The sequence below is a fragment of the Muntiacus reevesi genome, chromosome 9 (assembly GCF_963930625.1).
Source record: "Muntiacus reevesi chromosome 9, mMunRee1.1, whole genome shotgun sequence".
Lineage (NCBI taxonomy): Eukaryota > Metazoa > Chordata > Mammalia > Artiodactyla > Cervidae > Muntiacus > Muntiacus reevesi.
The window spans coordinates 67,254,776-67,280,572 of NC_089257.1; the positions used below are offsets into that span (position 1 = coordinate 67,254,776).

Sequence of the window (25,797 nt, forward strand, 5' to 3'; positions counted from 1 at the left end):
TGTTGATCTGGGGCTTCATTCTAGGATCCCCTTAAGAACAGTATAAATTAGATTTCTGCTGGTTGGACTGAATTTGAACAGTTTCGTTTTTAGTATTCATTTGAAAGATCACTATGTCTTCTCTTGGGCCAACCGACTGTTTAAGTTGAGCTTACTTGTAAATAGGTGTTTTGTGTTAACTTTCGTCTTTGTGCAAAACAGGACAAAATGCTTAGTGAAGACTTTGAGGCTGAAAGGGTTTATGAACTGATCTTGTAGCACGGAAGGTTTTGCCATGATTCAGATTAATGAAGAGAAAACACTCCATACTTTATCCTCTCTGGAATTTTATTTATAATTCAGAAAATTCTGGCTTTATCTATACTTCTTTTTAAGCAATCAGACCTGAAGTTTCAAATGCGACATTGGTGATATCGTTTGTTAATTACATGATCGGAAACTTATTGTCAGTGAAAAATGACACACACAAATGGCATGTGCAGTGGAGCTTAAAATAGCACATCTTCACATCCATGCAAATTCCCTGGGCTCCTTATAGTGACCTACTTACGCACTGCTCACAGAGAGAAACATGAGGCACTTTAAGTGTCCATTAGGGCTAGAATATTACCTTTAAACATCTTGTGTATTTGTAGTTTTACTCTTTACTTGTATTTCTTCCACAAGTGCCAAAAGCACTTTCTATGATTAAACTTGTAAAGAGTAATACATTTGACATTTCACAATGTGTCTGACAGTCAGTACCTTGTTGCTTGGGGCTTGTTGGTTTTTTACAGTAAGAAATGCAATTCTCAAACCTGTTTACCCTGGATGTCTCTTCTTTACATGTATCCAGGTTTACTTTCTGATTGACACATGTCTTGTGTTCATTTTCTTTCTCAAATACAGAGCTGTCAAATGCTGTTGAATCAACTGAGAGAAATCACAGGCATTCAGGACCCTTCTTTTCTTCATGAAGCTCTGAAGGTTAGTTCAAGGCCTCTGTGAGTCAACAGGTTTTAGAACAGTTGTTCATATCATAGTTATGTCAGTTCAGGCTATTTTTATGCCAAAATGAAAGTGCATATGTATAGGGACAGAAGTTCTAGAGGTCAAATGACCCAGCATCTTCAACCTGTAAATTACAAGAGCAGGAAAAAGTTGAGGGTGGAAGAGACAGTGCAGGGAACTCTGCAGAGATTTAAGATACATATCAACTAACTGCCCTGTATGGGCTTCTTTTAATGGATCCTGATTCACACTAAAAAATACTTGAGTCAGGGCAATTTAAACTGGTTATTGTGTGAGGACAGCACTGTGGGTTGTATATATTTTTTAAAGATACATTCTGAAATGATGAATGATGATGTAATAAGATGCTTAGGATTTGCTTCAGAATATCTGAGGGAGGGGAGGCAGAAGAGAGAAAACAAGATTGACTGGCTCAGTGACTATCGAAGTTGAGTGATGGGCACTTGGGATTCAGTTATATGTTCTCACTTTTGTTGTATACGTTAGAATGTTTCCCTAAGGAAAGTTTAAAAAGTTAAAACGAAATAGAAGTATGGTCACCACTTGAGAATATGATGACTGTTTGGCACCTTTATTGTAGGGGCTGACTTCATGTGGAGTCTGATGTATCATGCCTTAGCCATTGTGCAATCAGGAGGAGTATCCAAAGCAATGAGGTTTCGTTCTTGTTTGCATGCTGTGGGAAATCAGCGCGTGGCGCTCCTGTCCTGAACCTGGGAGTGTGATAGCAACACTTCAAGTTACCTACTGTATATCCTAGAATTATGCCTAGATTTAGTATGACACCAGGGTAGTAAGGAGTTATAACCCCCAAACTCACTTGCTGTTTATTTTAAATGCTGTGATGTTTGACTTTTGAAATTTGTTTTTTTCTCTCCCCTAGGCCAGTAATGGTGACATCACCCAAGCAGTCAGCCTTCTCACTGATGAAAGAGTTAAAGAGCCCAGCCAGGAGACTGCTGCAGAACCATCTGAAGAAGAGGGGAGTGCTGCCAGCAAAGAGGAATTAACAAGTAGGTACATCCTGGCGGGCCCTTTTCTAAACTAGCAGAAATTAAGAGATGAGTTTCTGTGAGTGTCCTTTCCATCACATCAGCCCTTCGGAAATAATGGTAATCATGGCTAATTACTGAGCCATAATGAGGTGCCAGGCACAATTCTCAGCACTTAAATGGTTCCATTCATTCAGCAGTTATTTAATGAGCCCCTGTTAGGTGCCAAGCACTCTTTTAGGCACTGGAGATGAACAAAAGGAACAAGAATTGCTGCCTTGTGAGAGATGAGGCTGTGGAGGGAGCGAACGGGAGGCAGATCATGCAGAGGCTTCATAGCTGCTTGGTTTGTACTCTGAGCTGGAGGACCAGCCATTGGAGAGTTTGCTGCAGAGGAATGCTGTAAACTGGTTTCCACTTCCTAAGGATCATTCTGGCTGCTGTGTTGAGAACAGAACTGTGAGGGGGAGTAGTGAGCATGGGACAGAGAAGGGAGCCCAGCACTATTCAGGAAGCTGTCACTGATGAGGGCAGTATGGGCCAGGATGCAGTGGTGGAAGGGTGACAAGTGCTTGTTGCACAGGATCTGCTTACAAAGGAGATGAGGGCTGTGACAAAAAAGAGAAGGATTAAAGATGACTCTAGGATTTTTTCCTAAGCAGCTGAAAGGGTGGAGTTGTACTTAACTGACATGGGAATAATTACTGATGGAGCACATTTGGGGTGGAAAATGAGAAGATCAGTTTTGGCAATATTAAATTTGAGAGGCCTGTTAGACATCAAGATGAAGTGTCAGAAAGACCGTGGAGATCCAGGTGTGCTGTTCAGGAGAGAGAGCTGGGTTGGACCTGGATAAGACTTGAAATCATAAACTTGTAAATGGTACATAAAGTTATGAGAAAGGATGAGCTCTCCTAGGGAGCGGTTAGAGAAACGAGAAAAGCTTTCATGTCTCAGCAGTAGGTACTTCCAGTGTTGAGATATCTGGGGAAGGTGGAGGGGGCAGTGAAGAGTGTATAGAGGCATAGCAGAGAGTGGTACTCTGGAGACCAGACAGGCTTCTCAGAGGAGGACCTGTCAGCTGGGTCAGGTGGTATTAATGGATATTTGGGCAATTTCAAGCTATTCTGAGTGCTGCTGCTGTGAGTATTCTTGTATATGTCTTTGAGTGCACAGTGACTCATTTCAATCCATATTTTTCTTTCTGAGATGCATCCATGTTGGCTATACCTGTAGTTATTTCTTTTCATGTGTAATATTTCTTGATCTGAATACACAAGAGAATTGATTCATTTGTTGATTGACTTTGGAGTTTTTTTTAATTTTTTTTGCCATTATGAACAAATCTACTGTGAGCTGTTTTGATTTGTGTTTTTTTGTGCACGTATGTAAGAGTTTTCTTTAGTGTTTAAAAACTCACGATGTAATCGGTAAGTACTGAAACATGCCCGTCTTCATCTTAGTTGGTATTAGGTGTCTCAGACGGTAAGGAATCTGCCTGTAATGCGGAAATCCTGGGTTTGATCCCTGGGTTGGGAAGATCCCCTTGGGGGGAAAGGCTACCCACTCCAGTGTTCTTACCTGGAGAATCCCCGTGGACAGAGGGGACTAGTAGGCTACAGTCTGTGGGGACACAAAGGGTCAGACACGACTGAGCGACTAAGCACACAGCATTAGTGACATTAGTTTCCTAAATGATTTTTTTAACCTATGTATACTCCCACTAATAGAGTTTGAGGGTAACTCTTGCTCTTACAAATGTTAGATTGTAAAATTGTTTCTTGTGTTTTTGATATAAAATGATCATCTTGTTTTTAACTAGAATTTGTAAAAACTTAAATAATGATACTGATCATCTTTTCCCTTTTTACAATTCATGTTTCTTCATGTGATGTTTCTCTTGCTGTCTTCTGCTGGTTTTTCTGTTTGTTTCTTTGTATTGATTCTTGATATTCTTACTGATAGTGACCTTATTTTCTTGATATGAATTCTTGTTTCTGGACTTGGGCATTGCAGATACCTTCTTGTTGATGACCTGTGTTTTTCCTCTGTGGTGATGAGCTAATAAATAGCTTTAATTTATTAATCTTCTGCTGTGGTTTATGCTTTTTGTTTAAGAACTCCTATACCATGATGTCATAGGATATTCTGTTATATTTTCTTCTAAAATTACAATGTTTTGCTTTTCACATTTAAATATTTAATTCATCTGAAATGGATTATTTTGGTAAGACACAAGATAGAAATATAGTTAGATCCATCACTGCCCCCCAGCACTTCCCCTAGTTATCCAGGACCTTTTATTGAAAAGGCAGAACTTACCCACTGATCTGCAGTATTAGTTCTGTTACATTATTTTCATGTTTTCCATTTTACTTCATTATCTGTTTTTAATTCTTTGCAGTATATACATAGGAGTGGAATTGCTAGATCATATGACAATTTGTGCTTAAGTTAAAATTCTAAAATACCTTTTTTTCATAACTGCAACATTAAAACACTTAAAAGTTAATAACAATTTCTTAATCTCATCAAATATTATTGAAGAAATTTCCCAGATTGTCTCATGAACAATATGTTGGTAGTTGGTTTGAGAGTATAATGACCCACATAAAAGAAAACATTAAGCTATGTTTGAAGTCTGGTTCAAGATGGCAGATAATAGAAGGATGTGCACTCATCTCCTCCTGCGAGAGGACCAAAATTGCAGCTAGCTTTGCAGGAGGACAACCTGCAGAAATTTGCAGCCAGACAGGACGACACTGCTGCTGCTGCTGCTGCTGCTGCTAAGTCGCTTCAGTCGTGTCCGACTCTGTGTAATCCCATAGACTGCAGCCCATCAGGCTCCGCCGTCCCTGCGATTCTCCAGGCAAGAACACTGGAATGGGCTGCCATTTCCTTCTCCAGTGTGTGAAAGTGAAGTTGCTCAGTCGTGTCCGACTCTTCGCGACCCCATGGACTGCAGCCTACCAGGCTCCTCTGTCCATGGGATTTTCCAGGCAAGAGTACTGGAGTAGGTTGCCATTGCCTTCTCCATAGGACGACACTGGAACTCACCAAAAGAAGATACCCCACATCCAAAGAAAAAGAAGAAGCCACAGTTAGACAGCAGGAGGCATGCAGTCACGTAAAAAATCAAATCCCATACCTGCCGGGTGGGTGACCCACAGGCTGGAGAACAGTAATGCCAAAGAAGTTCTCTCACTGTTGTGAAGGCTCTGAACCCCATGTCGGGCTTCCCAGCCTTGGGATCCAACAAAGGGACTGGAAGGCCAGGGAATCTGGCCTTGAAGGCCAGCAGGATTTGATTATAGGATTTCCAGAGGACTGAGGGAAAAAAATGACTCCAGTCTTGGAGGACATAAACAAAATTTTGTGCGCACCAAGACCAGAGGAGAGGAGCAGTGACCCCACAGGAGGCTGAACCAAAGCTACCTGCTAGGCCGGAGGGCCTCCTGTGGAGGCTTGGTTAGCAGGGGCTCACCACAGAGACAGGGGCACCGGAAAGCCCCCCTTGGCGTAAACCCTCTTGGAGGTTCCCATTAACCCTACCATAGCGCCCGTAAACCCCAGGGCTAGACCGCCTCAGACCAAACAACTACAAGGGCAGGAGTGCAACCCCACCCATCAACAGATACTTGGACCAAGGCTTTACTGAGCAAGGCCCTGGCCAACAGAGCAAGACCCAGTTTTTCCTGGGTCAGTTTTTCCTGTCACCAGTCTCTCCCATCAAGAAGCTTACATAAGCCTCTTAGCCTCGTCCATCAGAGGGCAGACAGAAGAAGCAAGAAGCAGCACTGTCTCACAGATGGCTAAAACAAAAACCATATTACAGAAAGTTAATCACAATGAAAAAGCAGCAAGTTATGTCTTAGGTGAAGGGACGAGATAAGATCCCAGAAAAACAACTAAATGAAGTGGAGATAGGCAACCTTCTGGAAAAAGAATTCAGAATAATGGTAATGAAGATGATCCAGGATCTCAGAAGAGAGTGTAGACAAAGATTGAGAAGATGCAAGAAATGTTTACCAGAGACCTAGAAGAACTAAAGAGCAGACAAATAGAGATGAATAACACACTAGAAGGTGTCAGCAGCAGAATAACTGAGGCAGAAGAATGGATAAAAGACCTGGAGGAAAGAGTCGTGGAAATCACTGCCACAGATCAGATATAGAAAAAAGAAAGAAAAGAAATGAAGACAGCCTAAGAGACCTCTAGGACAATGGTAAACACACCAACATTCACGTTATAGGTGTCCCAAAGGAAAAAAGAAAGAAAGGATCTGAGAAATATTTAAAGAGATAATAACTGAAAACTTCCTGAACATGGGAAAGGAAATAGCTAAGCCCAGGAAGCACAGAGAGTCCCAGGAAGGATAAACCCAAGGAGGAACACACCGAGACACATAGTAATCAAACTGACGAAAATTAAAGACAAATAAAATATTAGAAGGGACCCCTCATCAGGCTGTCAGCTGATTTCTCAACAGAAGCTCTGCAAGCCAGAAGGGCATGGCATGGTATATTTAAAGTGATGAAAGGGAAGAACCTACAACCAAGAATACTCTACTCCGCAAGACTGTCCTTCAGATTTAATGGAGAAATCAAAAACTTTCCAAACAAGCAAAAGTTAAGAGAATTCAGCATCACCAAACCAGCTTTACAACAAATACTAAAGGAACTTCTCTATGCAGAAAACACAAGAGAAGGAAAAGACCTACAGAAAATAAACCCAAAACAATTAAGAAAACTGTAATAGGGTCATACATATTGCTAATTACCTTAGATGTAAACGGATTAAATGCATCAACCAAAAGACATAGACTTGCTGGGCAGATGAAAACATGTGCATGTATGCACTTCCATTTACCACATCACTCTGCTTTACCCCGCTCCCAAGTTGTATGTAATTATTTTATATTATTCAGTTAATCATGTTCCCATTATGGCTTGCAATTGTAATTATCTTTTATTTTTTGTCTGGCTATTGATTGTGAAAACATAAACATCTTTTAGTATTGTGATTATGTAACTATTACTCGTTTAATACCATTGTATCATGATTGGCAACAGAAAAATAGTAGAGCTCTATATCACCAAAACTAGGATATAATAGAAAAACCTTTGAAAAAAATCAGTTTTTAAAATCCAGGTGCATACCAGAATTATCTTGGAATTTTTTAAAAAATACAAATGCTCAGGTATTACTTTATTTTCCCCAGAACTCCACATATGTTTCTAATGAGCAGTCATGTTTAAAAACACTGGACTATATGATGATCTTTTATCTAGTTTGTTTCACTTTTTCTATTTCATATTCAGTACTCCCATTTCACTTAGTTTATGTTCTCCAACTTTTCCATCTCTTTTTAAAATTTTCTTTCTCAAGCCTTTATCAGGTATAGTAGAAAAGCTTTTGTATACGAATATATATAAATTTTTAAAAACTTATGAATTTTTGCCTAACTAAAAAAATTATGACATTTTGATTCCACTTGTTTGACTTAGTATGAATAGAATGCTTGATTTCTAATTAAAAAATAGATAATGCATGAAGCCACAAAGGTTTACTGTATGGCACAGGGAACTATAGTCAATATCTTATAATAACCTATGATGGAAAATAATGTGAAAAATAATATATGTGTATTTGTATAACTGAATCATCTTGCTGCGCACCTGAAATATTGTAAGTCAACTATACTTCAATTAAAAAAAATGTTAAAAAAATATGTTTGAAATGTTTTTCAGATTCCTTTTATCTATAAATTCCCACCTCTTTTTCTGTCATGTTTCATGCATTCTGGAATTTGCTGTTTGCATTCCTGTGGTATACTTTAATGAAGTTTTATGTCCTCTGTCCTTCCTGTTAATTTAGGTGCTTATCTGACATGACAGTGTCATAGGTAGTATTGTGTATATTTCTCCTGTTTTGTCATATCAAGAAGCAAATAATGTCTGGTCACCCCCTTTTTGTGTTGTTAAAATTGTTACTATGTTCAGGTTGTCAACTTGATTCATTTATTACAAAATGCCCCGCCTGGTGTTCCAGCCACCATTGGTGATTATTGCTTAGATTCTTTGTTTTATTGGAGATTTCAAAATGATAATATTTTATATGTCATTACCTTGTAATTTATTAGTTAGAATTCTTTTTTTCAGTTGTGGTAAAAACACATTAACAAAATTTACATTTTAACCATGTTTAAGTGTATATTTCAGTAGTGTTAAGTTTATTCACATTATTGTGTAAAAGATCTCCAGAACTATCTTGTAAATCTGACACTTCATTCCTATTAAACAACCCTTTTCTCTCTCTACCCCACCCCTGGTAACAGCCTTCTGCTTTCTACTTCTATGAATTTGACTACTTTAAATACCTCATATAAGTGGAATCATAGTTACGCTTTCATGACTAGCTTATCTCATTTAACATAATGTCCTCAATGTTCATCGATGCAGTGGCATGTGACAGTATTTCCTTTCTTTTCTTTCCAGTTTTTTTCCTTATGGTAAATTACACGTAACATGACAGTTACTATCACAACCATTTTTAAGCATACAATTCACTGGTATTATGTACATTCATGTCATTGTGCAGCTATCATCACCATCCATCTCCAGAACTCTTTCTTTGTCTTGTGAGACTGAAACCTGTACCCATTAAAGAGTAATTCCCTATTACTCCCTCTCCTAGCAACCTCCATTCTTTCTGTTTTCCATGATTTTGACTACCCTAAGTACCTTTTATAAGTGGGATTGTAGAGTATTTGTCCTTTTGTGCCTGGCTTGTTTCACTTACTATAAGGTCTTTAATGCTCATTCATATTGTAGCATGTTAGAATTTCCTTTCTGTTTAATGTTGAATAATACTCCATTGTATGTATATACCAAATTTTGTTTATCTATTTATCTGTCAGTGGATATTGGGGTTGCTTCCACCTCTTGACTTTTGTGAATAGAGCCATTTGAACTTAGATGTGCAGATACCTCTTTGAGACCCTTATATATACCCAGAGGTGAGATTGCTGAATCATATGGGAGTTCTACTTTTAATTTTTTGAGGAGCTTCTGTACTGTTTCCTGTAGCATTTGCACCATTTTATAATCCTACCAACAATGCCAAAGAGTTCCAGTTTCTCCAAATCCTCACCAATTCTTGTTATTTTCTGGTTTTGGGTTTTTTGATGGCCATTCTAATCGATGTGAGGCAATAGCAGCACATTGTGGTTTTACTTTGCACTTTCTCTGATGATTAGTGACACTGAGTTTTCATATTCCTGTTAGCCATGTTATATCATCTTTGGAGAAACATCTATTCAAGTCTTTTGCCTATTTTAAAATCAGATTAGTAGAGTTTTTATTGTTGTCAAGTTGTAGAAGTTCTGTATATATTCTGGATATTAACTCTTTATCAGGTATATGATTGGCAGATATTTTCTTCCATTCTGTAGATTGTCTTTTCACTCTTTTGATTGTGTCCTTTCATGCTTTTAAAGTTTTTACAAAGCTTGATTTAGCTCTGTTTGTTGATTTTTGCTTTTGTCTGTGCTTTTGGTGTCATATCCAAAAAAATCAATGTCATGAAACTTTCTGTGTTTAACGTTTTGAAGAACTGCCAAACTCTATTCCTCTAGCTTCCCCAGCAACTGCACCATTTTATATTCCCACTGGCACTACACAAGGTTCTAACTTCTCTACATCGTCACTGACACTTGTTATTGAGCCTTCCAAGTGGGCGTGAAATGTTAATCTCATTGTGGTTTTGACTTGAATTTCCTAATGGCTAATGATGTGAAACACCTTTTCATGTGCTTTTTGGCCATTTGTATATCTCCTTTGGAGGACTGTCCATTGAAATTCTTTGCCCGTTTTTAAATTTTTTTTTATTATTATATTAAAGTTGGTGTTTTAATTTTTCAGTTGGAGGAATTAATATATTCTGTACATAGTTTCCTTACCAGATACACGATTTGCAAAATTTTTCTCTCATTTTGTGGGTTGTCTTTTCACTATCCTGCTGATACCCTCTAAAGCCCAAAGATATTTATTTGATGATGTCAAATTTATCAATTTTTTCTTTAACTCTTGTACTTTTAGTGTCATCTGGAAGACGCCATTGTCTAATCCAAGGTCATGAAGATTTACCTATTTTAAGAGTTTTGTTTTACCTGTTCTCTTGAGGGCTCGATCCACTCTGACTTCATTTTTGTAAATGATGTGAGGAAGGAGTTAAAAGTCATTTTTTGCCTGTGGATATCCAATTGTTCCAGCACCTTTTGTTGAAAAGATATTCTTTCTCTGTTGAATTGTCTTGGCATCTGTGTTGAAAATCCATTGACTGCAACCATGAGGTTTATTCCTGGACTGTCAGTTCAGTTCCACTGCTTCTGTTCCATTGATCCTTACATTTATTCTTGGGCTGGTAGAAAAGGTCTTAATGGTTAGTTTTGTGTTCTTTGTGATTTTTTTCTTTATAAATTATTTCATTGCTCAGGTATAGAAATTCATTAACTTTGTTCATTGATTGCTTATCTAACCACCTCTTATTATTCATTATGCCTATTTTCCGTAGATTATTTTGGACTTCATTGTATATGTGAATTACAGGTTTTGTTTCTTACTTTGCAATCTTTATTTTTTAAACTTTTATCTTATTTTCTTATCACACTACCTGGATTTTTCAGAGTCACGGTGAGTAAAAGCCCTCACAAGAGACATCTTCATCTTATTCTTGGTTTTAAAGGAAATTTCACAATTCAGTATAAAGTCTGCTGTGGGTTTTCCATGGATAATTCTTTATCAGTCTAAAAATACTCTTTTTCTCTTCCTACTTGGCTTGGAGTTTTTATTCCTTGATAGAAGTTGAATGTTATCAAATACTTTTTCTGTATCTATTGAGATGATCATTTTTTCCTTTAATTGTTTAGATAATGAGTTTTACTGGTCTCTTTTCTAACATTAGCTCAGTATTTCATTTCTACAGTGAATTCAGCTTGGTCTTAATATATAATCTTTTGTGGTGTGTTAGCAGGATTCTGTTTGCTTATATTTAGGCTTTTTACATCTGTGATCATGCGTGAGTTTGTCATTTTGCCTTTCTCTTACTGTCCCTGATTGGCTTGGGACATAACAACGTGTTACGTTGACTGTGTAAAATGGGTTGAGAACTATACTCCCTATTCTCTAGAGTAGTTTGTGTGAGATTGAAAGTACCCATTTTTTGAATGTTTAACTTTTAGCTGCTATTTTACAATAAGTACACTATTTAACCTATAGGTATGGGATGTACTTCTGACTCTGTGAAGTAAGGCTGCAAAAGGGGGTATTTGATTCATTGCACTTTAGCAGCTTGTTATTACTGTACTGTTAGCTAATCTTAAGGTTACAGTGTGGCAGTAAGTTATTACTTTGACTCTGGCATGGAATAATAAGGTTGTATTTTTACAGATGAGCCATTGTAGTGAGAGCTAACTTTGTGACTGCTTTTACCTTTTTGCCTTCAATATAGACAGAAAGGCAGTGTTTCCTGCATGTAGACTAATTAAATTTCTATTTATCTTACAGAAGTGATAGACCTTACTCACGATAGCAAGGATGATCTTCAGGCTGCCATTGCTTTGAGTCTGCTGGAGTCCCCCAAAATTCAAACTGATGGAAGAGATCTTAACAGGTTATTGACTTAATTTATAATCTTTGTTCCACACCTTAGTGTGTAGGTCAAAGACAGTTCTGCCAGGCTTCTTTAATTGCACCTAAATGAAACTTCTTTTACAAGAAAATTTAAATTCATGTTAGCTTACCTACTCTTTGGTTCACTTTTGAAGAAGCTAAATATGGTAAGAGTCTTACTGCAGCCTGCTGTCTTTGAGTTGAGTAGAAACTGCAAGGTTTTGTAATTTTCAGTTGCTAGGATGGAAACCAAACTAGTGCAAATATCTGATAAATACATATTCTCTTTTTTTTAAGGTGTCTATGAGTTCGTATTCTGTTTGTAAGCCTTGAGCCTTTGTAAACTTTGAGAGTTACGTTGTTGGCTATTTGGAAATGAAAGTAATCATGAACTCCCCTGTCTCAGAAGTGACTAGAGGGATATATTTTTTGGATTGGTATTGTTCACAAATAACCCAGTTCCAGGGCTGGCATGTTAGTGTGTAGACACGTTAATCCCCTCCTATTGCTGAGTTGCTTAGGACCATGATATGTGTGTTAAACAATTTGGAGGCGCTTATCTTTAACAGAGTGCCTCTCTTGCCTCTTTAAATGGCAAGTCTGAAATAAGGAACTTTCATTGAAATATAAAACTTTTGATAGTCTTGAGTCTCAACTCAGTTCCTTCAGGGCCTTACTGGTAATAATCTCTGCTTGGAAGGATTTTAGCAACTTTATGTTTAAACCTTACTTTTCATTTATGTTAAAACTAAAGTTATGATACGCCCAGTGATAGCCCAGTTAGTAGTGTGCCTGGCATTTTGAATTTCCTATGAAAGGTTATCTACAGCCGCCTTATAGAATATTGTTGTTTAACTCTCTTCTTTTTTTTTTTTTTATTTTTTTATTTTTTATTTTTTTTAACTCTCTTCTTTTTTGATGTGTGGTGTGTTGGCACAATACAGGATGCATGAGGCAACCGCTGCGGAAACTAAACGCTCCAAGAGAAAACGTTGTGAAGTCTGGGGAGAAAATCCCAATCCCAGTGACTGGAGGCGAGTTGATGGTTGGCCGGTTGGGCTGAAAAACGTTGGCAATACATGTTGGTTTAGTGCTGTTATTCAGGTATGAAATTTTTAAGAGACAACTGTGTCTTCTGGAGACAGTTTTGTAATGTATTAAGCTGAAATATGAGAAACACAGCTTTGAAAAAAATGGAGACAGATAAGTAAACCTGGAGAGTTTTCCCCACAGTATTAGTGTATTTCGGTTACTTTCTTATGTTTCGGACCTAGATGCTCTGATGTCTGAAGTGGGCAGTACTGAAAACAAAATCTTCCGTGTTTTTAAATAGGTTGAGTGAGTGGTGTGTTGCAGCAGAGCACGAGTTAATTAACAAGGAGAAATCAGTCTTTGAGAGGCTATTGTAAGGGACCAAGCAGGAAGGAAATGGTCGCAGCCTGGAATGGAAAAGTGGCATACACTCTGGAAGGTGGGAGTAAAAACATTCTCAAGGTGTTCAGGAGATCAGATGTATAGGGCATGGCAGACAGCCTAGTAAGGATATGTGCAGGAAGGGCTGAGGAAGACCAGACTACTGACTTGAGGTACCAGGTGGACAAGAGTGCCATTTGACACCAGAGGAGGAATAATTTGCATGTGTGTTAAATGTGGGATGTGGTTAGTTTTAAAATGTGCTGAGTTATAGGGTCCACATGGAACTACTGGGTAGGCAGTTATCTTTGTGAATCTGTTGTTCAGTAAAAAGACCTGGGCTGCAGATAAAATTCTGGGAATCAGTAGCCTGTAGTTGGTGATCAAGCCCCGTGGATGGATGGATGAATTACCCTGGGGAGCGTGTTACCTCTTAAACTTAGCGTGACTGCAGTGTAGCACTTTACCCAGTCCTGCAAGCTTCTCCTTCATAGTACTTGCCAGCAACCCAACTGCTCACCAAAAACTGAACCCTCTGTTTTCACACATAAAATCCATGGGTTCCTTCAGCTCACTCCTTGCCTGGTACTGTTTTAGCACTGGGGAAACAGCAGTAGATAAAACAGGCCCACACTCCCATGGAGTTTGAAAAGAGTGGGGCATACAGGATACAAATTACATATCAGGTGGTGCTAAGGACTATAAAGACGAATGAAAGTAAGAAGGACTAGAGAGGGAAGGGGTGCTGTTCATTCCGGGGGGTTGGGTAAGGCCTTTCTGCCATGGTGAGCACCTGAGCAGAGGCTGGACTTGGGTGAGGGATTGGATGGGCCATGCAGTTACATAAAGAACGTTTCATATGATCACGTAAGGAACACTGCAGACAGAGGGGACGGCAAGTACAAAGACTCAGAGTCAGGAGCTTGGTACATTGAGAAATAGGGAGAGAGCTGGGACTGAGCAACCAAGGAGGAGGAGCAGACAGCAGTGACGACAGAGGTTTGGGGGAGACGGGGGAACCCGGGGGTCATGCCAGGGATTCAGAAATTATGAGAGGTGGTAAGTGTTGGAAGTTTTGGAGCAGACGAGTACTGTGATTCTGCTTCTGCTTTAAGAGGCTCACTGGCTTCTGTGTTGAGAATAGGATGTAGGAGGTTCATCAGGAATTAGAGACATCAGTCAGTTCTTTCCTTTTGAGAGAGAGGGAGAGAGATTGACTGAGACTGAGACCCCGCCCTGAGTTGAGATGTGAAGAGGAGACATCCTGTGAGAGATGATGAAGAGGAGACAACGGAGAAAAGTTTCAGAGAAAGCACGGGAGGATGGGACAGAGTGCGTTTGGGGAGGGCTTGGCCTCCAGTAGCAAGAGGGCAGGAGAGGACAGCAAGAAGTGATGACTACTAATTCACGTTGAAATGGTTCCTGATAGTCATTTTTTTCCTCTGAAATAAGCACCACTTTCTGAGACAGCGTGGAAAAGATGGCTGAATCTCTTTAAGAGGGTGAAAGTTTAAAATAGTTGTCAACAGCGGGAAACCAGTTGGCACCAGACCACAGTAGTAGAATTTCTAAAAATATGAAGCTCTGCTTGAACTTACAGACTTAAATGCATGGTGGTATCAGTGTGCCCTGCTTTATTGAGACCTTTTCTCTTGGCAGTGCTGCACACTGCTTAAGTGGAAAATTAAGTTCATCTAAGTTGGAGGATTTGCTGGGTAAGATGAAAGAACGAAAGGGCAGTTTGAGAATTTAATGAAGCGTGGTTAGAGATCATGGGATCAAAGCTGGGGAGAGGGCGAAATGATGACAGGAAGGAGGTAATGACTGGGGAGACAGGGAAGATACTCGTTTGCTTGGGTTCCTGATGACGTCAAAGCACCGGTGTCCTGTGGGCCCCTGATCACGTGAGCCAGAGGACAGGTTATCTGTCCAGAGCAGGCTTGTCTGAATTTGTGGTCTGAGCGTTGGCAGTTGTTTCAGGCACTGAGGTATCCTGGGTGTGGATGGGGGTGTGGAGATGGAGCTGAGGAGTAGGTCACGAGAGGTAAGATGCTCAGGGAGCCAGAGGTCCCTGGGCTGAGCATAAGTACCTGTGTTCCCTCCATGAATATAAGCCAGATAGCTGCCTAGTGCTGTTCTGAGCCCTTGAGATACAGAAGTGAACCAAACCTAGACTGAGCCTTGCCCTTAGGAAGGTAGATTCTTGTGAGGCAAGATGGACAAGGAACAGTAAATAGAAAATAATAAATAGTTGGAAAACTTAACTAGTTAACTAGATAAGTTTCTATACTATGTTAAACTGTGGTCAGTGTGGTGGAAAAAAGAGGAGGGGGAGGGAGGCTGGAGCTGCCTCGGGAGGGCGGGAGGCGTTTCCCACATCGACTGTGAGGTCAGGCCAGGACCCTTGAGGGGCTGAGGCTGGAGCACATGCCTGGGCAGCAGGCAAGGGAGCGAGCCCACAGCTGCCGGGGGTGGTGGTGGGGGCTGGGGTTGGGGGTGTTCCAGGTGACGGGACGTGCCTCGCGGGGCCCCAGCATGGGAGCGAACTTGGCGTGTTCAGGGGACTTCAGAGCCCCGAGTGGCTGGAATGCTGAGTGGAGGTGAGGGTCATCGGAGGTGGTGTTGGAGAGGTAACTTGACTTTTGTTCTGAGTGACACAGGGAGTCGTTTTACGGGTTCTGAGCAGAGGAGTGGTGGACTCTGGCTTGAGTTTTCAAAGGCTCCCTCTGGCCCCTGAGGAGAGCAGAATGGCGGGGTGAGGATGCAAGTGTTGAGATGTGTGAAGGGGGCTGCCGTAGTCATCACTGAGAGGTGTGCTGGGCCAGGCTGTGGCCGTGGGAGTGGAGGAGAGGTTGGAACCTTGATATATTCCCAAGGTAGAGCTGAGAGGCTGTCCCATGGGTTGGATGTTGACAGAAGTCACCTAGGAAGGCTGGCGGACTTGGGGTGGTCGGAAGAGCTCTCACCACGTGACAGTCTTCAGTGGCTCGGGGGCTCTGTTTTGGTCACACGTTAGAAAGAGAGTGAGAAGGACCTGTGTGGAGAGTAGGCTGGTAGAGAGGAGGTTCTGGAGGTTGGATTAGGTGCTCAGGACTGAGGGAGAGGACGTGGTTATGAATAAAATAGTGCCCCAGAGGCAGAGTGCAAGGGGCTTCTTACTGGATGGCAACGGTTAGTAAAAGGAAAGGAGTCAAAAGATTATTCTAAAGTTCTAAACTCTGATGCCTGGAGGAGGAGGATGTAATTAGTGCTAGAGAGACTTCAGGAGAAGAAGCAGATGGTGGAGGGCCAGTCAGTATTGGATTGGGAAATGTGAGTAATGTTAACTCACACTGTTGTCGTTTTTAAGAATCACAGCATCTTTGGGGGAAGCCAGACTTTGGCGAAGCTGCAGAGCTGCAGTGAAGGGACTTTTGAATGTAAAACCATTTTTCTCACAGTGGAATAGAAGTCCTGGAACTTTCCTGTTAGCAGAATGGGGATGAAACTGAGAGGAGTGGAGAAGGGCTACGTAAACAGGGTAGGTGGGAAGAGAAGAGAGCAGGTGGCAGGTAGAGCTGAGCATCCCAGGCCTGGCTCCAGACAGAACTTTGCTATCCCAGCCTCACCTGACTGAAGTTACCAGGCCAGGTGTCCACTCCTCCTGTTGGCTGAATCCCAGTAGAGCTTGTGATGTCCCCCGTCCAGGTGTACTATTGGCTGAATTCTGTAGAGCTTGTGATGGAGTGTGGGAGGTCGGAGGCCCATTGTCCACTCAGGCTGCTGCTCCAAGAGTTCCAGTCTATGGGCTGGAAGGCTTTTTCACTGGAGGAGTATGTTGGGTTGAGGAGTTAGAGTCATACAAGAGATTTTTTAAAACATCAACTTTCAAAAGAGAGTCAGTCATAGTTGGAAAAATGTGTAATTTATAAACAATAAAAAGGAATTCCTTTCCCTAATTCTGCCAGTCCGAGATATCTGCTGTTATAATTTCTTAATACTAGTACTTAGGACAAACAGTGGAGAGTAATGAACACAGTTTTAGAATGAAACAATTTCAAATCCCTGTACTGTTGAGTCCCTGTTACGCCCATTGCCCATTATATGCCCCGCCTTCCTAGACACACCCACAGATGTATGTAACCCTTAACAGTGTACCATGTTGTTTTATATGATTGAACTTCATATACACAGCATAGTACTCTTGTTTTTCTACATAGAATGTTTCTGAGATGCATCCATGTTGATATTTGTAACTCTTAATCATTCATTTTTACTGTGTAGTTGTCCATTTTATGAAAACATTGTTTCTACAGTATTAATGACTGTATAGTAATCTGCTGTACAGGTGAACTGTAGTTTATTTAATCTTTTCCTATTAGCCATGAGGTTGTTTCTAGTTTTTCTCTAAAAAGGATTAACATTCTTTCTGCTAAATTTTTATACATAGCCATTAAATTCTTAGAATTACTAAGTTAATGGTTATACACATATTTTTATAATAAAAAAATTTTATTTGCTGCAGTTATTTTGAAAGAAAGGCTATTAATCCATTTCCTTCTTTATTTCAGTCTCTGTTTCAATTGCCTGAATTCCGAAGACTTGTCCTCAGCTATAGTCTACCACAGAACGTACTTGAAAATTGTTCAAGTCACACGGTAAATTGGTGTTGAGGAGTCTTCAGTGTTCAGCCCCTTTCATCCCAAAGGCCTTTAGGTTTTGGTTAAAGCTGGTGACTATGATGGTCTCTGGCTTCTGCAGCATTTATTTCCATCTCCTGATGACCCCTTTTATTTCTTTGTGACAAAAAATAAGGATTTACAAAAACGTGAGTTAAGCAGGAGTAAAGAGAAAAGTAGTTCTAAGAAAGCGGTGAGTCACTCTGGTGGCCTCAGCTTTTCTGCCCCTGGGCCTCCTTCAGGCACCTTCAGCCACTCGCGCTGAGTGATGCAGGGTGGATGACGGGATGCTGGAGGCCTGGACCTTCACAAGAGACTGCAGCTCCTTCTTGCCAAAGGGGGTAGCCTCCTGCCCGGATCAGCCCTGCCCTGCCAAGATTTCACCTTGGTGATGCTGTTCCCAGCAGGAGGGAAAGCAGTGGCCTTAGAAAGGGAACACTTGCACTTTCTGACAGTATGCTGTCTCTGGCTTCTGTCAATACACAGGTAGTCTTGAGTTTAGGGCAATCCCCACCACAGCCCTTATCAGAATACCTATAACAGTTTGAGACCTGACTCTGATCTAGATCTTCTTCATAAATGTAAATTAGGGAGTGATCGTTAACAACTTTTTTCTTTATGCGTTCTAATTTTCCAAATACAAGGTTATAAGAGTACATATGACTATCTTTCCTGCAGGAAAAGAGAAATATCGTGTTTATGCAGGAACTTCAGTATTTGTTTGCTCTGATGATGGGATCAAATCGCAAGTTTGTAGACCCTTCAGCAGCCCTGGACCTCTTAAAAGGAGCGTTCCGATCACCCGAGGAACAGCAGGTACAGGAAGCCTGTCATCCTGGAGCCTGCAGTGATGCCTTGTGACTATTGCTATGATGCCGCTTTGTTTCAGCTGCATAATAAGCTGTGATCATGACGGTGTAGGACTTCAGTGCCTGCTTTTGCCCTTTATAATGCTTAAGGAACAGGTGGTAAAAAAAAAATGTGTATGTGTGCTGTGTAGAGGAGGCTGGCGGTTCTAAGCAAAGAAGTAGTAGAAAGAATAGAATTTTCCAGGGACTGTTGAATTAGAAAGGAGGTTGGAAGATACCTCAGTGAATCATGGCAAAGGGTCACCAAGGAAAAGAAAGTCGGTCCTTTTTCTGCACCTTTGTCTTGGAATGGCCCAGATCGAAATCCTAATTTTAAAACTGTCTAAACCTGAGTTCAGTAGCTTTTCTGAACAATCTTTCTTTTCTAGTCACAAGTCTGTTCCTTTCCCTATCTCCTATTAAAATCAAAGCTAGCACTGTTCATACAATTACTTTTTTTTTCTCTGTTTATCTAAAGGTCCTGTAGTTCTCCGGATTCTCAGAACATTTTGAAACATTTTGTTTCCCCCTACAGATCTCCTATTCTAGAGGACTACAGTCTGTTCTTTGAACCTTTCTTAAAGGCCTAGCTGGAAGATGTGTTTGATATTTTGTTACAAATAGATGCCCCTGGAAGGGGCAGTGTTCCATTTCCTCCTGGTCAGGGATCCCCTAGAGCACCTTGTGTTGTCTGCAGCCCTTGGGCTCCAGTGTTCCTTGTATCTTCATGATATTTGGACCTGAAAAAGAAATCTTGCACAGTAATAGAGCCTTCCTCATTGGCGGGGTAAGGGCAGAGTTTCATTTGCCCACATACAGTGTTGAGTCTAACTCTTCTGCACCTTATGCCTCTCTTACAGCAAGATGTGAGTGAGTTCACACACAAGCTCCTGGATTGGCTGGAGGACGCCTTCCAGCTAGCTGTCAATGTTAAGTGAGTGCTGCGGATTTGTGCATTCTCCTACTCATAGCAGTTCACTGAGAATGATGATACAGGAGAAGATTATTCTTCTCAAGTAGAAATTACTGATTTTTTACCAAACCCCATGGCGTAGCCACTCCTATTTGTCATTGTTTATCCCCCTTGTCTTTGGTTTTCCCCTCTATAGATAATCACATTCATCTGTAACTTTTTACTAAAAGGGCCATAACTATTAACTTTTAAAAGTCAACACCTGTGCTGTAAAATGTATTGAAAGGTCAAATCAGTCCTTGATGTGAGAATGGAGGTGTAATATGAATATGTTGAGTTTAATTTTTCAGTTACTGACAGAAGTAAAATTCAAGGCAAAGAATATGCCTCTTACCAAATGCAGATGCAGAAGTATTTGTTCCCTAAGCTTTTTTTTTTAACTCTAGATGGAAGAAGTATGTATCATAAAATAGCTTTCTAATACATTTAAGAAGGGATTAGAGAAATAAACCGTTTTCTTTCCATTTCTGTTATGCCATCAGTAAAACTTTTTCATTTGAAAAGCTGCACAAGAGAGCTCACTCTTGCTTTTATACAATTTCTGTACCTTATAAACTTCTGTCACTGGATATGGATGTATCTATTGAATATATACACATACATGTATTTGCATGTATGACTTCCTTATTAGACTTTCAACTCCTTAAGGCCAGGGATCATGCCTGTTGCCTTCATGTCTCCAGACTTTAGTACAGTGCTGGGCATATACTTGACCAGTGAGTTTTTGAATTAAACTTATTCAGTGAGTAACTAATCCTTCACTTTAGACCATACCTGGCTTTTAATGAAAATGTTTTTATTTTTGCTTTTGCTTTTGAGTGATGGTTTGGTTTAGTATATTGCTTATCTCATCCAAATGATACAGAATTGTTTCCTTGTTTTAAAAGTAGCAATCCCAGGAACAAATCTGAAAATCCAATGGTGCAGCTGTTCTATGGTACTTTCCTCACTGAAGGGATTCGTGAAGGTAAATCCTTTGCTCTAAATGTTAATTCTTGACTTGTGACCGCATGTATATTTACTGTGAAGAGGCTTGAGAGTCAGACAAATGCAGGTCTGAATACTAGTTCTGCCTCTTTGATGTGTGTGATCATGGACAAGCTCTGTGATCATGAACAAGCTCCGTGATCCTGGATCCTGGATCCTCAGTCTCTTCATCTGTAAACTGGGTACAGTGTTTGTTGTAGAACTGTTATATTGAATTGAATAATATTACCCAGCCCAAACCTGGTATTACTATCATACACCCACTGATATTTATCAGTTTTCTCTGTTTTTTTCCAGACATAATATCTAAGCTAAAAGTGTTGTTGAATGAGACTGCCAAAAAATGTGTGTCTCCTCTAGTGGCTTATCTAGCTGCATATCAGACACATGGCCAGTCATTCCCCATCTAACCCTTGTCATCTTTTGCCCTTCTGATAGCCTCCTTAGAACAATCTAATCCACTATCACTCCCCCAAAACAGCATTTCTTACTGTCGTATACAACTAGCCAAGTGTTCAAATACCCTATTTGTTTTATAATTTTTTGTGTATATAAATAAATAAATTTATGTATGTAAATATAAATGCACTTTCCTATGTGTATATTTTTTTACAGTTTGTGTTTATCAGGATCAAATGTGACTCATTTGTGACTGGTTGATACATCTTTTCATTTCTTTCCAGAATCTGCAGACTATCCCATCCCCCCATTTTTTCTTCCTCGAAATACCTTTTTTTTTTTTTTAAAGAAATTACGTTGTTCTCTTATATTCTCTATAGTCTAAAATTTTGCTGCTCACTTATCTGTGATATAGTTTTAACATATTCCTCTCTGCTCGTCATTTCATAAATTGGTAGTTGGATCTAGAATTTGGCCAGATTCAGGTAAGGCTTTTTAATTAGTCTAGACTATCTGTAGATGGTAGGACAGTCTTTGATTAGGAGACATGTTACCTCTGGTTGCCTTTCTTTCTTGTGAGGTTAGCAGTTGTCAGTCATCTGTGTGTGGATCCACTGGTTCATCAAGGCCATGTATACTTCTAACGTGTTCTCAGCAAATCGCTGAATTAAGAAGATATTGTTTCTGTGGTGCCAGGAAAAAAGCTTTAGAAAGCAGTAGTGATGCCTTTAAAAAAGCAACCTGTCTCTTCGCCTAGGAAAACCCTTTTGTAACAATGAGACCTTCGGCCAGTACCCCCTTCAGGTAAACGGCTACCGTAACTTAGACGAGTGTTTAGAAGGGGCCATGGTGGAGGGTGACGTTGAGCTGCTTCCTTCCGATCATGCAGTGAAGTACGGACAAGAGGTGAGTTGGATATTTTTGCTTTTGCCATTGACAAAGCCAGATAAATAGGACTGAGCTTTTGGGCAGACTGTTTTCACGTCACGTATTAATAACTTTTTACACTTAGCAGGACTTGTACTAGTCTGAAGTGTCTCATGAGTTGGTAAGAGTAGTGAGTCTTAGTGTTTGATAATTAAATTCTTGTATGATTTGAGTTAATTATATAAAGGTTGTATGCGGCCTCTCATGTTTTAAGTGTGATCAAGTTTCTGTGTTTCTGTTGAAGCCTCCCTGTACCTGAATAGGGAGACCCCCTACCTCCATATTTTTGGAGGGTAAAAGTGCAGTGATTAATTTCTATGGTATGCCATTTAGAATATCTTCCCTACTGTAGTATTTACTGTTCTCAGTTGTAAATTCTGCCTTTGCTTTAAATTTTTTTAAATTTAAGATTCATTTATTTGTTTTTGTGAGTTGGAAAGAAAGGGGGAAGGTGAAGGGCAAGTAAGGGTAATTAAACATCTCAACGTTTCCATTGGGGTAAGAGTTAGTGAGTTATATTGTGGCATAATTGCCAGCACCACACAGCCTGAATTATTCTCCGTTCATCATAAATTTGAAACAGAGTTGTGCTTTTTATGAGTCCAATCCAGTAATTACTTAAAAGAGAAAGAAAATCTTTCTTGAATTTAACAGGGAGCCTGACATGAGCCTTGTCAAAGTACATTAGCCGTAGAGCAGTGTTAGAACAGGGAGAGAACTATTGCCTCCCTAGCTTTACAAGGAACGTATTAATTCCTGATCGGGAGGCTTAACGTTGTGCCACCTGTACAGAGCTGATGCATGCTCTTACAAAAGAGAAAGAGTGTTTGTTCACAACTTGGACCTCTAGAGACTTTTATTCAAGAACTGGACCTCTCTATTAAAAAAAAGAAAATAGTGCCTGTTTAGATTTAGCTCTGAGGAGGTCAGGCAGATTATCTGGATTCACCTCATGCCGACAAGGGTATGTGGAGGGAATATAGTTATTTGCACCTTCAGTAAAGGGAACATTTTAAAGTTGTTGGTATGAACCTCTGCCACACAGGTGAATTGAACAGAAATGCGTTTCCTGGTCTAGTTTTTCCTCATCTATGATAAGTGACAGTTGAGATCTTTTTTTATAACTCAGTACTTTCTTTTCTTGAAACTCAAGGTAACTTATCGGTTGATTTGACGAAGTCCTTTTTGTGTTATCCATAAATTCTTGGAATTCAGAGTTTTTTTCCAGAACCCTCAGAATCATGAGGCTATTTCAAGTTTCGTTTTTAGTAATAAAGGGGATTCAAATTCTGTGTGAATAAGTAGTATAGAGGATGTGTACACGTATTAGTCTTTTTAAACAATTTCTAATTCATTGGTTGGGCTAGCTATTTTCTCCAGGTTTTAAGCCTCTTAAGTGTTGATGATGTAGTGAATGATATGTAGATTTTTGGTGCAGTTCACATATTTAAAGGTCATTATTTCTGACGATGATAGTTGAATTAAAATGTTGTTCACTGACTTGTAACTTTGGAGTCTTGAGGAGAGTTTAACCATATTCTGTAAGAAGGCATGATTCTGTGTGGGCATTTTAACTATTTGGGATTAAAAAAAAATTTCAGTATGAGTTTCATTTGAATATAAATTCTATACCAAAAGAGAGTCTAATGAGGGATAGTTTAAATCTGGCTATTGCTGTTTCCTCAACTTAACTTTTCTCTCCTGTATTTCTACTCTTGATTTAGCGTTGGTTTACAAAACTACCTCCAGTGTTGACCTTTGAACTCTCAAGATTTGAGTTCAATCAATCCCTGGGTCAGCCAGAGAAAATTCACAATAAGCTTGAATTTCCTCAGATCATTTATATGGACAGGTGAGTTCTGTGGTTGATTGTCTTCTTGATGTGCTGTAACAGAAGTAAGCTTGTACTAAGTGTATTGTCCATAGTACTCTTCTGGAGGTCTTGATAATATGCAAATTTGGATTCAGTGGATCTAGGTGGGGGCCCAAGAGTTTGTATTTCTAAGAAGTTCTCAGGGTGATGCTATTTTCTGATCTCTGGACCACAATTTGAGTAGCTAGGCTTTAGGTGAAAGCTTTGCTCTCTGCAGTGGTGACCAGTATGTGGAGTAGCTACCGTCTATTTCTTTCTCATCTGAATACTGTTTGTATTCCTGAAAAAAATCCTAAACAGACTTACAGAACTTTAAGTCTGTTTTATCAACATATAGAAATGTTAACCATTCTTAAGTGTACAGCCAATGAGTTTTGATGAATATATGCAGTCAAGTAACCACTACCACAGTTAATATACAGAATATTTCCATCACCCATGCCCGTTTACAGTCAGTCCCTTCCCTGTGCCCTCAGGCAACCACTTATTTTCTGGCCCTCTAGTTTTGTCATTTATAAAGTGTTATAATTAGGGACATTAATATTCATTATGCACCCTGTTGTGGTCATCATCTTTCACTTAGAATGATGTTTTTGGAATTCATGTATGTTGTTGCATATATCAGTGATTTCTTTCTTAGTATTATTGAGTAGTATTACATTGTATGGATTTACCACAATATTTTTTCCATTAACTAGTTTAAGGACATTTCAGATGTATCCAGTTTTAGGCCATTATGAATATGAATTTTCACATAAAAAACCTGGGAGTGAGATTGCTGGTTGTTTGTATGAAAAGTATGTTTTTAACTATAAGAAATTTCTAAACTGTTCTCTAAAGTGGCTATACAATTTTGTGTTCCTATCGGCCATGTATGAAAGCTACATTTGCTCTAAGTCCTCACCAGTATCTGGAATTATCAGTCTTTTAAATTTTAGCCATTCTGTTGGGTATATTGGGGCTTTTCTTGGTGGCTCAGCTGGTAAAGAATCCACCTGCAATGCGCGAGATCTGGATTCAATCCCTGGGTTGGGAAGATCCCCTGGAGAAGGGAATGGCTAGCACCCACTCCAGTATTCTGGCGTGGAGAACTCCATGCACAGAGGGGCCTGGTGGGCTGGTCCGTGGGGTCACACAGAGTCGGGCCTGACGGAGCAGCTTTCATTTTCACTGTTCATTGGGTTTATAGAAAGATCTTTATTTTTCTTTTGACTTGTATTTCCATGATAACTAATGACACTGAGCATCTTTTTTTGTGTGCTTAATTGTCATTTGTATATTTTCTTAGGGGAGGTGTCTTTTGTCCACTTTTTAGTTTGGTTGATTGTGTTCATACTGAGTTGTAAGAGTTCTTTATATATTTTAGATATGAATCTAAATCTATCTTTGTTTGTCTCTTCCATGTCTTTACTAATATCAGGCGTTTTTAGTTTTGATGAAGTCTCATATATCAGTTGCCATTTCACAGTTTGTGCTTTTTGTATTCTAATTAAGAAATCTTCCAACCCAGGGTCACAAAGGTCTTTGATGTTTTTTTCTAGAAATTGTGTGATTTTTACTCTTATGTTCATTCTATGACCATTTAGAGTTTATTTTCATATATAGTATGAGGTAAGGGGATATTTTTGCAGGAGGCAGTAAGGCGACATGTGGATATCCAGTTATTTCAGCATCATTTGTTTAAGCAGCTCCCTTTTCCCCACTGAATTATCTTGATACTACTTTTAAAAAAAATTAGTTGGACTTAGATTTGTGGATCTTTTTCTGGAGGTTTTATTCTATCTGTTGTCTCGTCTTATGCCAGTACTACAGTCTTTTAACTACTGCGATTTTATTATAAACCTTGACATCAGATAGTATAAATCTCCTACTATGTTACTCTTTTTTAAAAAAAAAATGTTTTGGCTATTCTCATTCATTTCTATCTAAGTATTAAAATCATCTTGTCAAAACCCCTGCTAGCTACTGGGATTCTGATTGGGACTGTGTTGAATGTATAGATCAATTTGGGGGAATTGACATTTTAGCAATTTTTGATCCTCTAG

General features: G+C 39.6%; 1 protein-coding gene across 8 annotated transcripts in view; it reads left to right on the plus strand.

Annotated features, from left to right (window-relative positions):
- USP28 (ubiquitin specific peptidase 28) overlaps positions 1 to 25,797 on the plus strand; it is a 66,060-nt gene that overhangs the window by 18,750 nt on the left and 21,513 nt on the right. For 5 of the 8 annotated variants that reach the window (XM_065943855.1, XM_065943860.1, XM_065943861.1 and 2 more), the window contains exons 2-11: positions 889 to 966; positions 1,895 to 2,024; positions 11,570 to 11,675; positions 12,619 to 12,778; positions 17,638 to 17,724; positions 18,424 to 18,561; positions 19,454 to 19,527; positions 20,454 to 20,533; positions 21,710 to 21,858; positions 23,604 to 23,731. In XM_065943855.1, coding sequence (XP_065799927.1) covers positions 889 to 966; positions 1,895 to 2,024; positions 11,570 to 11,675; positions 12,619 to 12,778; positions 17,638 to 17,724; positions 18,424 to 18,561; positions 19,454 to 19,527; positions 20,454 to 20,533; positions 21,710 to 21,858; positions 23,604 to 23,731 — 1,130 coding nt within the window. The remainder of the gene's footprint in view (positions 1 to 888; positions 967 to 1,894; positions 2,025 to 11,569; positions 11,676 to 12,618; positions 12,779 to 17,637; positions 17,725 to 18,423; positions 18,562 to 19,453; positions 19,528 to 20,453; positions 20,534 to 21,709; positions 21,859 to 23,603; positions 23,732 to 25,797) is intronic. The other 3 variants (XM_065943856.1, XM_065943859.1, XM_065943863.1) reach the window with 1 other exon arrangement.